The 18,957-nt window shown below is 33.1% G+C and overlaps 1 protein-coding gene across 5 annotated transcripts in view; it reads right to left on the reverse strand.

The window, feature by feature from the left end:
- MTHFD2L (methylenetetrahydrofolate dehydrogenase (NADP+ dependent) 2 like) overlaps window positions 1–18,957 on the reverse strand; it is a 147,677-nt gene that overhangs the window by 117,917 nt on the left and 10,803 nt on the right. For all 5 annotated transcript variants that reach the window (XR_004437970.1, XM_033214439.1, XM_033214435.1 and 2 more), the window contains 2 exons: window positions 13,814–13,998; window positions 13,101–13,223 (listed from right to left, as the gene is read on the reverse strand). Coding sequence is in view for 4 of the 5 variants with exons in the window: in XM_033214439.1 (XP_033070330.1) it covers window positions 13,101–13,223; window positions 13,814–13,998 (308 nt within the window). In the remaining variant the exon portion in view is untranslated. The remainder of the gene's footprint in view (window positions 1–13,100; window positions 13,224–13,813; window positions 13,999–18,957) is intronic.

The following is an 18,957-nucleotide window of genomic DNA, read 5'->3' on the forward strand; positions in this document are numbered from 1 at the left end:
CTTAAAGTATAATAAAAAAAAAAAAATTAATGAAATTGGAACCTACACATCATGCAAAGGTTGCTAACCTTTACCCTATATAATTCTCTTAAGTGACCTGAAGAGTATATGGAGACCCTTAAATTATCTTGTTCTTGTAAGCAATGTTAAGGACACCTTGATTTATTGAGCCCTTGGTAACTTCTGTCAAATATACAGTACTGTCCTTGAAATAGTGTATATTCTATAGAAGAAAACACTGAGATTAGTGAACATGCCAATTCTAATAAGTGTCTTTTAAACACACAAGGAGAAAGAAAAGATGTTGTTTTGGGAACCTTGTCTGCAAACTTTTCAAGGACAGTGATTTAGTCTCAAACTGCTTTCTGACTACTTGGTCACTACCCTGACTAAAAGGTACCTTTCCCCCAGTACCTACTACAGAGTTAAATAAATTCTAGATAAATATTCGTTGACCTGGTAAATGAATGATGAGGGTCAGAAAACTATCATATAACTAGATATTTTAAAATACTTTGTACAGAGAAATATCCATCTTCCATAGGGCCTTTTTATTTTGATAAATGCTTTGTCATCATTTCTGGCTGAATACACTCAAAAACAGATGAGGATATAATGGTAAAGAAAAAAAATATGAAAAATAAATAAGTAACTATTGTTGTTCAAAAAATTCATGATTTTGAAGATATTGTGAAAAGTAAATCATCTCAAGTTAGATGATATAACAAAATTTTGATAATAACTGTTCAAAAAGATGTAATTCTATAGAGTTGAGTGGCTAAAAATCTCTGGGCATGGTTTCCACATGAATATGAAAGAGAGAGAGAGACATAAGTGGCTACAGACACCAACCAGTCCCACTGTTATGTAAATTATATCTCAGTGATTTACTCACCTTCCAGTGTAAATCATTAATCTTTAAAAAAAAAAAAAAAAGGAAGAGAAACACTGATTGCTCAATGCTGCCATCATGTGGTTAACATATTTTACATGCAAAAGAGTGTTCCACTTTTCTTCCCCTTGCTCATAAATTCTTTGATATAAACCTCCCTCTGAGACAGTTTTTTTTTTTTAAGTTGGTTAATAATATTGTGAGGATGTCTTTGTTTCTAGGTGACTACACAAATAATGTCAAAAAGAATTTGAAACAAAATATCGGGTATTTTTTCTTTGAATGAACTTCAAATGCAGAAATTGGATTAATCGTAATTCATGGGCTTGTGACACAACCTCAATATTGGTCCAAACACAATGCAATTAAATTAGTTTTTCATAATAAATTAGGCATATGCAAATCTACTACCCCAAACAAAAGTTATGACCTTCATCTATATTTAACCTTAATCTATAGTTAACCTTATAGTCTACCCAATTAGTTCATCCTCTGTCCTGCTCCAAACAGATATAAACTGCATCCTGTGTCCTGTGCTTGCCATTCTTTTGAGTCCTTTACTATATAGTTTTATTGCATTTTTTCTATTTCCAGTAGATTTGGGTTTTCAAAAAACAGCTTTACTGAAGAATATTTGAATATAATAGACTGCATACATTTAGAGTGTACAATTTGATAGGCTTTGATATATACATATACATATATACAAATATATACACATATATATACATATATGTAACTATAAAACCATAATCCCATATGAATTTTACTCAGTTTCTCCCAAGTTTTTACTAAGGTCACCTTGAACCTACAAATCAGTTTGAGGAAAATTGGTATTTTAACAATATTTAATCTTCTGTTTCATAACATGGTTTATTGATCCATTTATTTAGGCCTCCTTTAGTTTGTCTCAGGAATGTTCTGTAATTTTTAATATACAGATTTTTCCCATCGTTTGTCAAATTTATGCCTAAAGATTTCATATTTTTGATGCTATTATAACTGTACATTTAAAATTTCAATATCTGATTGAAAGTATACAGAAAATCAATTCCTCTATATTAAGCTTGTATCATTCAATCTTGCTAAACTCACTTATTAGTACTAGCAGCTGTTTTTTTTTTTCATGGATTACCTTGAATTTTCCACATAGACAATCATGTCATCTGCTTTTCTTGTCTTATTGTGCTAGTTAGAACTTTCAGTGCAATGTTAAACAGACATGGTAATAGTGGACATCCTTAACCTTCCTGATTGTAAGAGGAAAACATTCAGTGTTTCATAAGCAATTATGGTGTCGCCTACAGATTTTTCATACATTCCCTTTATCAGCTTGAAAGAGTTCTCTTCTATTATTAGTTACTTGAAAGTTTCTCATCAGGAATTGATGATGAAATTTAGTCAGTACTTTATCTGTATCTACGGAAATGATTATATGATTTTCATTTTTAGCTTGTTAATATGGTGAAATACATTGTTTACTGTTCTAATGTTAAATCACATTGGATTCCTGAAATAAAACACATTTGGTCATGATGAATTGTTTTCTAAATTGTTAGATTTGATTTGTTAATGTTTTATTAATACCTTTCGAATCTATTTTCATGAAGGATACCAACTTGTAATTTTCCTTTCTTGTAATGCCTTTGCAAGGTGTTTAGTTATCAGAGTAATGCTGGCTCACACAATATGTTAGAAAGCGTTCCCTCCTCTTTATCATTATTCTTCCTTAAATATTTGGTAGAATTCACCAGGGATGCCATCTGGACATAGAGCTTTCACTGTGGAATGGATTTGAACTACAAAGTCAATTGCTTAACAGAGCTATTAAGACATTTCTTTTTGAATGAGCTTTGGTAATCTGTATCTTTCAAGGAAGTTGTCCATTTCATCTAACTTGTCAAATTAATTGCCATAATGTTATTCAGAATATTCCCTTACTGCCCTTTTAATATCTGTAGAATCTGTAGTGATATTATCTCCCTAAGTCCTGGTATTGGTCATTTGTATCTATTATTTTCCTTGATGGGTCCAGCTTTTGGTTTTACTGATTTTATTAATTTTCTATTTTACATTTCATTAATTTCTGCTCTGATCTTTATTATTTCTTTTTTTTTGTCTTTATGTTGTGTTTTGCTCTGATGTTCCTATCATCTTAAAGTATAAGATGAGATTACTGATTTCTGACCTTTTTTCTTTTCTAAGATATGTGTTTAGTGCTGTGTATTTCCCTTAAGTACTGCTTTAATAGAATCCCACAAACTTTGATATTACATTTTCATAAAAAGTTCAAAACAATTTCAAATTTCTTATTTGACACAGGGATTATTTAGAGGTGTGCTATTTACTTTTCAAATATTTAGGGATTTTCCAGATTTTTTGTTTTGTTTTATTTTGCTTTTTTTGAGACGGAATCTCACTCTGTTGCCCAGGCTGGAGTGCAGTGGCATGATCTCGGCTCACTGCAAGCTCCGCCTCCCAGGTTCACGCCATTCTCCTGCTTCAGCCTCCAGAGTAGCTGGGACTACAGGTGTCTGCCACCACGCCCAGCTGATTATTTTTTGTATTTTCAGTAGAGACGGGGTTTCACCTTGTTAGCCAGGATAGTCTGGATCTCCTGATCTCGTGATCTGCCTGTCTCAGCCTCCCAAAGTGCTGGGATTTTTATAGATATGAGCCACTGTGCCCGACCTTCCCGATGTTTTTGTTACTCATTTTTAATTCCATTGTGGTCAGAGAACATGCTTTATGTGACATGAATTCTATTAAAATTGAGATTAGTTTTATGGTCTAGAATGTGGTATATACTGGTAAATAATCTACATTAACTTGAAGAAAGGGTATTATCTGCCATTTGGCAGAGAGCATTCTATAAATTTTAATTATGTCAAATTGGTTGATATCATACAAGTATTCTATATCTTTACTGATTTTCTGTCTACTTGTTTTCTCCATTATTAAGAGGTTTTGAAACATGGCTATAATTTTTTATTTGATTATTTTTCTTTGCAATTATATTAGCTTTTGGTTCACATAATTTGAAGTTTTCTTATTAGGTATATAAGATATTAAGATTGCTATTTACTTTTGATAAACCAGCTCCTTAATTATTATCAAATGACCTCTTCATCCCAAGTAATATTTTCTGCTCTGAAATATACTTTCATATTAAATAGCTCTTCCAGTTTTCGATTTCCCACTCTTTTGCTTTAACCTCCCTGTGTCCCTACAGTTAAGGTGTAGTTTCATGTAAGCAACATACAGTTGGGACTTGATTTTTATCCAATTTGACAACCTCTGATGTTTAATTGGATTATTTACATTACATTTTCTAGGAATAAATTTAACATCTTTGTTGTCTTTTCTCCATTGTTCTGTACTCCTTTAGATTAGCTGAATATCTGTGATCATTCTACTTTTTCTTCTTTGTTGGCTTATTAGTTATAACTCTTTGTTGTGTTATTTTTGTGGTTGCTTTTGGTTTCATATTATACATGTTTAACTTATCACAGGCTACCTTTAAGCAATATTATGTCATTTCACATATATTACATGAATCAAACAATAATATTCCAGCATTTCTTCCATACAAACTTTTGTGCTATTGTTGCCACATGTTTTAATTGTATGTTACAAACCACAAACTACATTGTTTTTGGTTTTGGCTAAACATTAATTATCTTCTAAAATAATCTGAGTAATAAGAATAAGAACAATATATTATAACATATATATACATGAATAACACATATTTACTCAGGTAGTTACCACTTCCAGAGCTCTTAATTCCTTGGACAGATCCGTATTTCCATCTAGTGTCATTTCCATCTAGGTGAAGGACTTCCTTAACATCACTTTTTTGTTGTTGTTGTTGAGATGGAGTCTTGCTCTGTTGCCCAGGCTGGAGTCCAGTGGCATGATGTTGGCTTACTGCAACCTCCACTTCCCAGGTCCAAGCAATCCTCCTGTCTCATCCTCCTGAGTAGCTGTGAATACAGGTGTGCACCACAATGCCCAGCTAATTTTTGTATTTTTAGTAGAGATGGGGTTTCCCGATGTTGGCCAGGCTGGTTTCAAACTCCTGACCTCAAGTGATCCACCCAAAAGTGCAGGGATTACAAGCATGAGCGACCACACCCAGATCTTTAAATATTTCTTACAGCATAGGTCTTCTAGCAAATAATTGTTTTTAGTTTTGAGCTCTCTTCCTCACATGTCTGATAAAAAGACTTTTTGCCTTTGTTTTTGAAGGTATTTTCCCCTGGGTATAGAATTTCAAGTTTACGGGTTTTCTTGTTTTTTCCTCTTAAAGATATTGTTCCATTGTCTTCCTGCTTGCATTGTTTCTATCAATAAATATTCTGTCACTGTCCTCTTTGTTCCTTTGTATGTAAGGCCCTCCCCCAAACCCCTTATTGCTTTTAAGATTTTTTTTTTAACCAGTGGTTTTGAATAATTTGATTATGGTGTTCTTTGGCATAGTTTTCTTCATGTTTCATGACCTTGAGAGTTTGGTGAGCTTCTTTGATCTCTGAGTTTATAGGTTTAAAAAAATCTGAAATCCCAGTCATTTATAAAAGGGTATTTATTTCTTATTCATCTCAAGTCCAATAAGAATTCTATTGCCCTACTTTTTGTAATTTACAACCATCTGTAATACCTAGTTTCCAAGAACAATGCAACAAAAACAGAAGCGAAGGGGGAGGGCACAACAACTTTTAACCATCTCAGTCTGGAAGTAGCTCCAAAAGTCTCTTCCTTTTACAATCTATTGTCCAGTAGTCACATGGCCTCAATCTAATTGCTAAGAGAAGCCCCAAAATATAAGAGGACATGTAGGTATTTGGAGAACTTAAATTGTCTCTGTCACACAAAAAAGGAGGTTCCAAATAGAGAACAACAGAATGAAAACAACTTAGGGGGCATAGGCTGGAAAAGCCTCTCCAAAGCAATGACATTTATGCTAAGATCTAAAGGGAAAAAGAACTCAGCCCTTGTATGTTTGAAAGATAACCAATATAGTGAAGAGGTCAGAGGCTAACACATTATTCAAGTAATAAAATATGCATTCCTAACATGGGCTCTATATAATAGATACTATAGAGCTATAGAAAACTTTCATGGGTGCGGGCACGAGATCTTCACCAATCTTGTTCAGTTAAATTGTTTATGCACTAATCTCTTACATGTAGAAACATATGCAGAAGGATAAGACTTAACACAAAAAAGGTGGTGCTGAGAAACTATAGGATTCACTCATTTCTTCAACAGCATTCACTAATTGTCTAACAGATAAAAGGTAGATTACAGGGATATAATGTTTACTGCAATTCTCCCTATGTAGAATTATTCTATACACTCAAACACAGAACTGGGGTTTCTCCTATAGTGAAAGGAAAAATAAATTCTAAAACAAAGTCAAATTAAAATTTAGAAACCATATTGAATTAAACAGAATAAAATAGGAAAGAGTTCAGAACGATAAAAAAAATTCCCACTCTGGTCAAACATTTTAACAATAATCAGTATTCTGGACACATAAATTTGGTAAATTCTCATGAAAAGTAATTATAGCAATACTTTTTTTCTCCAAATGAAGAAATGAGTTTTAGACAAATACACATATCTCCATGCTTACTAGTTAGGTCGATATCCACATTTTCATGCCTACTAATTACTCTAATATTTTATTTATGTTAAATCTGCACCTTGAACTCAAATTCTTCTAACTCACCTTCTTTAGTTTTATCCTTTAATCCTATAGTTCATTCTCATTTCTTTGTTCAGTTCCCTTGCATAAACTGGAAGGCGTTAATCCTCAAAGGCTTCAAACTAGACAACTGAAGGGAACATTTGAAAAACTATTTCAGAAAAAGATAAGATAGAGTTTATCTAATTGTGTTCCAGAAATAAATGAGAAGTAGACTTCTCAGAGAGCAAGTAAATACAAAGTGGGTAAGCAAGCATTTCTCCTTATGCTCTCTTAAATTTCTGCTATAGGACTGTGACTATGGTACAAAGGATGTTATACTTTGTTCTCTTGACAACACTCTGGTACTTACTCACTGAGTGAACTCACACAAGTTACTCAGTTCACTCTTTTTCCTTAACCACAAATCTCAAAAGAAATAGCATCTACTGGTAAGGATTGTTATCAGTATTAAATGATTTATTGTATATAAAGCACTTTTGTACAGTGCTGGCATTAGTAAATAGTAATATTTACCATTCCTGACGCTTGTAACAGCTGTCATGAAGTCACAGTTGTGAAATACCATATTAAAATTTCACTGACTTGATAACTGTTTTTCAGGCTCAGATCTAAATGTTTTCACACAGTTAATATAATTTAAACCCTCTTAAATCAAATTCATCCTGCACCAAATTCTATTATATAACAAATATTTATAGCAGAATTCCAGTGTGCTTCAAGTTTGTGAATATTATAATTTCCCTTTTATTATTCTAGTTTGAAAAAGATGCCACTGGTTCCAGTTTTAAAAGAGTATTTTTCTAATTTTTTTACTCTATATAAAGATACATATTCCAAAAAATTTAAAGTTTAATATGATATCAGTTTAATACACATAACTCAATAAAAGCTAAAAAAAAAAATGCCTACTTAGAAGAAAAAAAGAATATAACATAAATAACAGACCTCTTTCTCACCTCGACAAAGTGATCACTTACTGGTAAGAATCTATGCACAGTCAGGACAGGAGTAGGAAAGCATCTGCATTTGGTCATTTTTATTTCTCCTTAGCTTTAGGGTCAGCTACTGGACAAACAGCAAGGCTGTGTACTGTTATATCCCAAGTATTTCAAATCCTGAACAAAGTTGCACAGCTTCTGAACATAAACAAGGCTTAGCTTGTGACAACCCCGGCACCATTAAACAGGACAGAATTCTATCTCATTTCTTTGCTTCTTGCCCAAATAACATGCATGGAAACTCCTTGTACATTCTGTTTAATCCTTATGCAAACCTGCCTTCAAACATTAGAATTATAATTCTAACTTGGAATTTATTTTACTCAAGACATTGCCCTAATTGTGAGAAATAATCTCAGATTTCTAATCATGAAATAACTTGAAATACACACTTACTAACCAAATTATAGAAAATAATTTTATATTATTAAGCTTGAAGGTTAAATCAACTAGACTCATTCGTTTTTTCATTTGCTTATTGTTTAATTTGTTCATTATAACAATCCTATGAAATATACATAGGCGAGGCTGTATTCATCTACTCCTATATAGCCAATCTATCAAAATAACTAATGAGTGCCATTTATTCTGTAAAACATGAAGGCTGATGCCCAGCACTTGCTGGACATATAAGAGAATAGTTAATAAACTATTCCTAATCCTATGGTTGAGTTTCATAACCATGAGACAATTTTTGTATTTCCCAGCCTGTCTTTGCCAGTTTTTTCATAGTAAATTCTATAACACAGGTAAAAATGATATAAATAAATGACAATGGAGTGCAAAAGGGAACAGTTCTTATTTGTAAGAAAACTAAGCTGAATGATCTGGAAAGACTCCCAAGAACTAAAAAGAATTAGTATGACTTAGATAACAGCAAGGCAACTTTGAAGACTAGGAGACATTTTGAAGTTCTAGATGAATTTTCACTGTTTCCCTGCAACCTGAAAATTACAGGCAATGAATTATAAGTATTATTAATGCCAGAAGATGATGCAGAAGTCCAATCAGAGGGCTCCAGAAAGCTTTTAATCTACATTAAAGATTGATGAATGATTATTTAAATTATTTATTATATAATACAATGTTTAAGGTACATATGTATTGTTTCACAATTTTCTACTTTAACTAACATTTTCTATTAACTAACGAACTATATGTTCCCAATATGTAGTATAAAAGATCAATTTTCAATTCTCTTTTTATGAGGAAAATAAAACTCATCAAAGTTAAGTAACAGTCAGTAATCACAAAGCCACATTACAAATTCAGACTGTATATACCCATATTTGAATAATATCTTCTGCTAACAAAAATGTACCATAGCTCAATTACTAAAATAAAGTAGAGGCTACTTTGAAAGGAACAGTATATTTACTACATCTTTAATCCCATTGCTATCATTTTTAAACCTTACCAAAAAGAAATTATGAATCAAAGTAGGAATACCATTATTGAGCAAGGTAAAAACCATAAAAAAATATAGGTTACAAGTGTGGAAACAGGGAAACCAGATGATCAGCAACTTGGTAGTTACATGTGCTAGAAATTTGTATGTTAATATTTGAAATATATGTGCTTATGTTATGCCTTACTATGTTCTGAAAGAGAGTATAACGTAACGAGAAGTTTAAAAGGTAGGCTCTGAAATCAGTTGAGTTGGGTTTGGGTCTTGGCTCTACCATTAACTAACAGGTAATACTGGTCAATTCACTTAACCTCCATGTGTCTCAGTCTCCTTATCTGTAAAATGAAGAAGATAATTCTTATCATATAAGGGTGTTTGTAGGATTCAATAAAATAATCCATGTAAGGGAGTACCTGCTACATAGTAAGCACACATGACTCACTAGCTAACATTGATGCGCCAGTGAGGGTGCTAACATAATGAGTAAGAGTATTCTTGGCATGGGGGCCAGTCTGTCCAGATTCAAATCCCAAATCTGTTACTTAGCAACTCTGTGAACTTGGGAGAAGTTACTTACCCTCTTCTTGCCTCAAATTTCTCATCAGTAAAAAATACATAATAGCTCCAGCTTCACAGGATTATTATGACGATCCAATGGGTTAATAAGTACAAAGTGCCATGTGTAATATAAATGGCATATAAAGTGTCATAATGTAATCAACATTAGCCACAATTTTGGCATTATTGGCTTTTTGGCTACATAGAAAAATGCTGTTTCTCAGAACATCCATATATATATATATATATATATATATGTGTGTGTGTGTGTGTGTATATATATATATATATAATATATATATATATAACCATGGTCATTTTAGCTCTATGCTTCTCACTCTCTGTTTGAGACACTCAAACAATTTAGTCTCTAGTACAGGACTCAAGCAATTTAGTATTTAATACAAACAAATCACCAGTGCCATCTAAGCAGCGAGCTGTTAATAAATTCACCAAATAAGGAATGTTGCTAAAAAGGGGTAAAATTTCTACAGATATAAATTTATTAAGACAAACAATCTAATGTAGTTAGAAATCTGTGACAAACTAAATATAATATAGTTTGAAAACTATGACTATTTTAGTGTAAAATTAACAAACAAAAATTGTATATATGTGTGGTGTACAATATGTTTTGATATATGTATATATTATGAAATAGCTAAGTCAAGCTAATTAACATATATAATACATCAGATATGTATTTTCGTGGTGAGAACATTTAAAATGTACTTTCTCAGCAATTTGCAAGTATACAGTATGTTGTTATTACCTAAGTCACCATGTTGTACAATAAACCTCCAATAAACTTATTCCTTTCTAACTAAACTGTTGTATCCTTTAACCAACATCTCCACGATCCCTTCCCTAGTCCTCAGTCCCCACTAACCACCATTAACTCTGTGTTTCCATGAGCTTACGTTTAAAAATTCTACAGGTAAGATCATGCAGGTTTTTCTTTCTGTGCCTAGCTCATTCTACTTAGTATAATACACTTCAGCTTCCGTGTTATAGCAAATGACAGGATTTCATTCTTTTAAAAAGTTGATTCTTATTTCATTGTGTATATACACAACAACATTTACTTTATCCATTCAGCCACTGATAGACACTAAAGTTGATTATGTATCTTAAAGTAATGCCGCAATGTGCAGCGTTACTTTAGGATGCAGGTATCTCTTTGACATGACTGATATCATGTAATTTGGATATATACACAGAAATGGAATTTTTTGATCATATGGTGTTCCATGTTTAATTTTTTGAGGAACTGTCATGCTGTTTTCTAAAATGGCTGTACCAATTTACATTCTAAACAGCAGTGAGCAAGGGTTCTTTTTCTCTACATCCTCAACACTTACCTCATTTTCTTGATAACAGCCATCCTTACAAGTGTGAGGTGATATCTCATTGTGGTTTTAATTTGCCTTTCCCTGATAATTAGTGATGTTTATCATTTTCATATACCTGTTGGCCATTTGTATGTCTTCTCTTAAGAAATGTCTTTTCAGGTCACTTTGTGTAGAAAGGACATTTTAAGAACTAAGGTTGTGACATGTTTATACAGCTATCGAAATGTCATATAAATGCCAAGTACAGAAAATTTCAAAAACTGCAAATTATAAGAAGATTGCTTGATAAACACAGTACCAAAAAGAGATTCATTTTGCACGAGTCAAACAATTGAGAAACACTGTTAAAATTTTTTGGACAGATTTGTGATGTTAATAAACTCCTGATCTTCTCTAGACCTCATTTTCCAATGATATGAGAGTGCTGCATGTGTTGAATTTTTTTCTAGTTTTAAAGGTAAGTGATACTATCACTATACTAACTTTAACATCATTAATCTAAGCATTATCTGTCAGAGGGTTTTTCTCAGGGGGAAACTCTGATAGCTTCTAAGATTCTTATCAACTTGATGATTTTTGTCAGTGCAGCTATATTGGAGGAAAAGAATTAGAAGTATGAATTTTTGATATAATGTAAACAGCACAAAAGCTATAATATATGCTAAGATATTATATTGTTGGATAAAGAAAAATATTAATATCACATAAAGATCCCATATAATAGAATTATATAGCTTTACTTTTTGCACATCACATGATTGTTAATCAAAGCTTACAGAACTAAAAACTACAAAGCTACTGTAACCTATACTATACCTGCAGTCCTCATTTTGTGCAGTTTAAATATGCACAAATTTCAGAACCACAATTTAGTTAAATGATACTAGTCCTCCAATAACACATTTCAAATTTCATAGTAATTACACAAGAGCTGCTGGCTCTTTAGCCCACAAATCACTACAGAAATAACAGATGACATGATGACCAGTCATAGCACTTCTTTCAAATGATTGGTCACTGCACATTTGCAATCTTCAAACATAGATAGCAAAGTGTGTTTTCTCCATGTTTCCCAGAGATAAACCCACATGATAGTTTACAAAAGTTGATAATAGACGGAGGGGATTAGCCTATAAAAGTGGAAGTATAGCAAAGAAACAAAATGTGATAATGCTGGGATGGAAACTGGATGTGAGTAGGAGATATGAAAATGGTAACAACAAACAAAGATAAGAGAAACCTAGGCCCGCATGAAAAGCGAAGGTAAGTACTATGTTGAAAAAGCCTGATAAATATAAAAAACAAGTCATTTCAATAGGATTCTAATGTAATGTAAATGGAGTTGTAGGAGAAATAGCTGACCATAGAATGCTGACAATGAATCCTTTGGAGAGATGTAGTTACGCAGTCAGAGTAACTTAATGAGGGTGAAACCATCACACAAATGAGGAAAGTGATCGTAACATCTTGGAGGAAGTGACACCAACGTGAAACTTCACATTGAAGTTCCTTTAAATGTTAAGGAACTCTCAGAGAAATTTCACAACATTGAAAGTACAACAGACAAAATACTAGGAACTAATCTAAACTTTGAAAGGAATATAACAGTTCAATTCAGCAAGATATAGAAAAGATGCTCATTCCATATGATAAGTTATAGAATTAGATAGAAGGCAAACACTGCTCCAACTACTTTTGACAAGTTTTGCAATGATATCATACACTTTCTCAATGTTTCTAATGTTCTAAATTACAGTGTACTAAAAAATATTAGTTTGGTTTTACTAATTATTCATTTCCCTATACATTTATGAACCACAGTAGGAGAGTTTTTAATGCTTTGATAAGAAGTTTTAAAGGTCACAGAAAATTATCATTTTTACCTTTGATTATTAAGATCACATTACCTGGTTTCATCTTACATCGTCATTTTTAGGTCCCATACTACTGTGCAAAGCAAGGAGTGTATGTGTTGCCAATGCCTATATTTTACTTTCAAGGATTTTGTCAATGTAAGCACAAATCATTCAGAAATCACTATTACACCTATTACTAGTATAACAGCTAGTCCCGTTCTGAATGTATTTTATAAATTACTTGCAGTATCATGATATGATGTTGAAAGATGCCCTTTGTTTCACTTTTAATAAAACCAGATAAATAGAAGAGCACTATGTACCTGGTAGTGGTAACTGAACTAATATACCACTGACTCTTGGGTCCATATTCAATTGATCAGTTATGTCCAAAAGCTCTTCCTGAGAAACATCCTTCGGTTTTAGAATGAGCTCACTGCAAATACCTAGAAGAAAAACAGGCAGAGAAGGTCACTTGACTAACTGAATATGGTTTTTCATCAACAGTGTCTAATACAGTGTGGGACTGTTCCTACTGCAATGAAAGGTTCTGATGTTCCATGCATCATCAGGAAGGATTGTTCCAATAGTACAAGTGTTTTCTCTTGATTCACATGCATTCTTTGGCCTGGAATGCCAGGTGATAATTTGTTCTTGTTTGAGATAAGCTACTGTTAGTAGATTTGAAGAGAATAAAAATATCACTACCACACAACTAGTAGGCCAAGTTTAACAGAGTGAACAAGCCAGGTTTATTATTTGATTAAAGCAAATATAATGAAAACAGGCCTTTTAGATGTAAACTATTCTTTGCATATCTTGCCACAGAATACAAAACACACTGAATTAATCCTATAAGAAGTTGGAAGAAAAATCATATGAAATTAACATAAGCTTTGGTAACTGAATAATCTTTAATAATAACACATGCAATTCAAATGGCACTTATTTGATCATTATCATTCATAATTATCACAATTTGAAGTAAAAACAGAAAACATATTTAGTAATAATTACAACTAAAACACATACCCACCTACAGCAGAGGCAGCTCTTATCTTATTCCTGACGTATGTATGGCTTGCTGGGTTATCTCCCACTAAAATTATACTGAGGTGAGGTCTTCTGTTTCCAAGGGAAACCCATGATTCCACACCTCGTTGTATTTCTTTCTGGATACGCTTGGCCATTTCGGTTCCTGATATAATAACGGCTTCATGTCTGTGGAAAGCAAAACAATAAATGTAATACTAAAAAGAAAATAAGAAATATTCAACTGCGTAAATTTAAGGTACAAAAATCAACAAAACCACCATGATTCTCCAAGCACCCAAAATTTGATTTTTTTTCAATTATAGTGACACCTACTCTTCAGGTTCATAAATATTTTATAATTTTGTGAAGGATTGCAACTCTGTTATTTAGTTCTACAGTATAATCTATCTGCTGTAGAATAAATGTGCATGTCTCTTCAAAATTCATATGTTGAAATCCTAACCCCAAATGTTATGATATTAGGAGGGAGGTCCTTTAGGTGGTGATTATACCATGAGGATAGAGCCCTCATAAGTGACATTAGTGTTAAGAAATTCCAGAGACCTCCCTTGTGCCTTCTGCTATGTGAGTACGTAGTATAAAGACAGCTATCTATTAACCAAAAAGTGGGCCCACACCAGACACTGAACCTTCTGGTGTATTGACCTTGGACTTCCCAATCTACAGAACTATGAGAAATAAATTTCTGTTTTTGTATAAGCCAACCAGTCTATGGTATTGTTATAGCAGCTCAAATAGACTAAGATGCTAACTACAGTGTACATTTCTTCACAACTTTCACTTATGTACTACATATATATATATATATATATTATACACACATATGAATACATATGCATATACATATATACACATATTTGTATTCATATAAATTATCAAACCACATATCCAAAATCTGGACTATAATATTGCATACATTTAAAGTTCTGCTATTTTTTCTAAAGAGGCAGATCAGCACAGCCTAGTTAAAACTGGCAACCATCTTGAAGAATGGACTCCACTGTGTATACACATAGTCCCACAATCTTGCGACCCTAAGGCAAAATCAGTTTGTTTTTGGTTAGCATATCCTACACAAGACGCTGAAGTCATGAGCTTTATACTACACAACTCTTTTAACTTACTCAAAGAAAAATGTTATTCCATGGCCCCAGGCATGGCCCCGGACAACAGCTGTGAGTCTTGCCATGCTTGTCACTGATTATGGTGGGGATCGGGTCAGTAAACAGATAGTTTAGTTACTCCCCGATGCAATGGCATCATTTCTAATGGAATAAGTTTCCACAGAAGATTACTTCCTGGCAGTTCATATGTATTTCAGAAGGTAAGAAGTGCTATATTTTGATAGATGATATAAACTATCTCTGGAAAGGCACAAAGAAATACTTCCCAGAAAGGCTTTTCTGCTCTCCATGACCTCAAACCTGAAAGTGGTGAATTACATTGCTCTTACTGTGTGTTTATTTTTTAAAGGTATCTGATAAAGTAGAAGGTGGTCCCTTCTTCCTTCTGCCCCTGTCCTTTCACTATTGAACGGCCTGGTAAAAACATGATCACTACAAAAAACAACAAATGTAGGTCAATAAATGTTATGAAAAAGAGGAAAAGGAGAAAGAGTAGGAAGCAGGAGAGAAAGAGGAGGAGGAAAGGAAGCCTTATAAACCTTAATTCTTTGTGGTACCTGTACACTTTTAATTTTCTAATGAGGGCAGGTGCTATAAATATCCAACAATACACAAAATGCAAACTTTGTGCTCCTTCCAAGTAAGTCAACTGCTCTCTCTGGTATGTCTGTGGACATATAGGTAGAACCAGATCAAAAATACACCATTAGAGCACAGCCACCAGTTGTCCACAGCATTCATCTCAGTTCATGCAATTTTGATGTAAACAATGTTCTGCTAAGAAGCAATTCCAAGTGTGGTCTATGGATACACACATCAGAAACTGCCTGAAACTGCAGATTCCAAGACCCCACAACCCCATCTACAATTCAGAATTCCTGGGAGTAGGGGTAAAACCTGGAAATCTGCACATCTAATAATTTCCTACATGTGGTTCTTGTGTATGACCATGTTTGAAAACCACTTTAACACAAAAGTGTATTTTAATAACAATCATAATTTATGAGTAAATAACTGAGCAAATTAGATAGACAATACAATCACAACTAGACATTCTAAGTAAACTCTACTTTTGATTCTAATTTTGTCTACTCTTAAAATTTTAATAGCTTTCAAGACAGGAAATGTCATGATAAATTCAATATATCAATCTTGTTCTGCTGTCTCATTTCTGTGTTATTCAGTGTAATTGCTGTATAATGAACTGGACATATTTAACGTGTACAAGTTTTAATATATGTATATACCTGAGAAATCACTATAGTCAAGAATATGAACATGTCTATCATTCCCAAAACTTTCCGGGTGCACCTGTAAAATTTTGCCATTCCACCTGTTTCTGCCAGGTTTCACTCCTCAATTCACCATTCCAGGCAATAATTAATCTCTTTTGTTCATTATATATGAGTTTGTATTATCAAGAATTTTATAAAAATTGAATCAAATACTATATACTCTTTTTTGGCCAGCTAATTCCACTCAGCATAATTAGTTTTTAATTCACGTAGGTGCATGTTTGAATGGTTCATTTCTTTTTTATCGCTGAGTAGTATTACATTGTATGGATATACCAATATTTATTTATCCATTCAATGGTAATTATTAACGGATATTTGGGTTCTTTCCAGTTTTTAATCATGACAAATACAGCTGTTACAAACATTTTATAACACATATGTTTTAATATATTTTGTGGGGGGGGACAGAGTTTCAATCTATCACCCAGGTTGGAGTTCGGTGGCAAGATCTCAGGTCACTACAACCTCCGCCTCCTGGGTTCAAATAATTCTGATGCCTCAGCCTCCCGAGTAGCTGGAATTACAGGCATATGCCATCATGCCTAACTTTTGTATATTTAGTAGAGATGGGGTTTTGCTATGTGGGCCAGGCTGGTCTTGAACTCCTGGCCACAAGTGATCCGCCCCTCTCAGCCTCCCAAAACGCTGGGATTACAGGTGTGAGCCACCATTCCTGGCTGCTTTAATTTCTTTTGAGCAAATATCTCAAAGTAGAATGGCAAGGTCATATTGTAAGTGTATGTTGAAATATGTTAAAAACTGTTATACCATGTTACAAAGACACTGTACCACTTTGTGTTCCTTCAAACAGTACATGAGTTCTGGTTGCTCCATATACTTGTCATCACTTAAGATGGTCAGGTTTTAAAATTGTTGACATTTTAGTGGACATAGGGTGGTATGTCATTGTGCTTTAAATTTACATTCCCTTAATGAATACTGATGCTGAACATCTTTTCATATGCTTATTTGCCATCTGTGATCTTCTTTGGTGAATTAAATAATTAAATATTTGTTTATTTAATTTTGCCCATTGTTTAGTAGGTTGTTTCCTATTTTGAATGTTTGAAGTTCTTTGTATATCCTAGATTCAAGTCCTTTATCAGATATGGGGTTTGAAATATTGTCTCCCAGTCTGTGCTTTGCCTTTCTATCCTCTTGTGTTTTTATAACAGTTCTTAATTTTAAGGTACTCCAATTTATTAATTTTTCCTTTTATGGACCATGCTTTTAGTGTTGTATAAAAGAAATATTTGCCTAACTCAAGGTCACAAAGGTTTTCTCCAGTGTTTTCTTCTAGATTTTATGGGCTTAAGTCATACATTCAGTTTATGATTTATGTCTATTTTTAGTTTGATGAGAATTTGTATGAGGATATTGTCAAATGTTTTTTATGTCTATTGAGATGATTATATGTCTTTCTCGAGTGTTAGTCTGTTAATATGGTAACTGATTAATTTTCAAATATTAAACCAACCTTGCATTCCTGGGATACATCCCACTTGGTTATTATGTATCTATCCTTTCCAGATTATCATGGATTTCATCTGAAATTTTGTTAAAATTGTTGCATCAAAGTGCATAAGAGGTCTTTGTAGTTTCCTTTTCTTATAATGTTATCAAGTAGCTTTGATACCAGGATGATGCTGGCTTCATAGAATGAGTTAGGAAGAATTCTATCCTCTTCAAATTTCCAGAAGAGTGTGTAAAGAATTAGCAATTTTTTCCTCCCTTAAATGTTTGGTAGGATTCACCCATTAAGCTATCTGATTCTGGAGTTTTCTTTCTGGGAAGGTTTAAACCTACAAACTTAAATTCCTTAATATAGAGGGCTATTCAGGTTATCTATTAATTCTTGAGTGATCTTTTGTAGTTTCTGCTTTGTACCTTCCAACACTTTGTATGTAATTATAGACAAATCAAGTTAAAATAAAATAAAACTTTTGAGGTTTTTATTTTTCAAAGTAAAGTAACAAACTTTTTTCACTGTTTCCTATGAATTTCTGGTGATGACATTTTATGAATTCATTTAAGTAGCCTTTTGGCACTAAGATAACAAGGACCTTGTATATTAGCAAATACTAAGTACTGCAGATACAGCAACAAATTCCAGCACAACTCATTTATAAGTAATAACAAAAAAAACTTTCCATAAATCAATTTGTGTCAGGAACATTTTCTTAGGGTAGAACACTATTATAGAAGCAGATTTATCTGTTAAAAAACTAGAAATCACCTAACACAGTAAGGAATATACATTTTATTTTAAAATATAAAAACATCTGAACTCTGTCTTGCATTTTATAGCATGTGAGTAGTGATGCTACTGCTGACATTATTGATTTACTCACTATTAAACAAAATAATTTGTTCACAGGCCACTGTGAAGCTGGCAATCACTGAATATAATCCAGGCTAATTATGACCTAGACAGTAACCTGCATGACCTGGAGAGTGTCAGAGAAGACCAATAGCATAAACGGATTCCCAGACTCCAAAGAGACAACCTTTATGCAGATTAAACTTAACTGTATCATGTATACTCATGTCTAAGACTGTTCAGGGTTTACTTTAAATTATAGCACTGAGGTGCTAAGTCAGCTTGCTAACTAATTATAGCAGACATGATACAGCCTGGCTAGCTGGTGTTTATGGGTAAATTAGGAGTTAGGTTTCTGAGCATTTTTAGTAGCAACTGGCCC

Source organism: Trachypithecus francoisi, unplaced genomic scaffold (assembly GCF_009764315.1).
Source record: "Trachypithecus francoisi isolate TF-2019V2 unplaced genomic scaffold, Tfra_2.0 Lachesis_group1, whole genome shotgun sequence".
NCBI lineage: Eukaryota > Metazoa > Chordata > Mammalia > Primates > Cercopithecidae > Trachypithecus > Trachypithecus francoisi.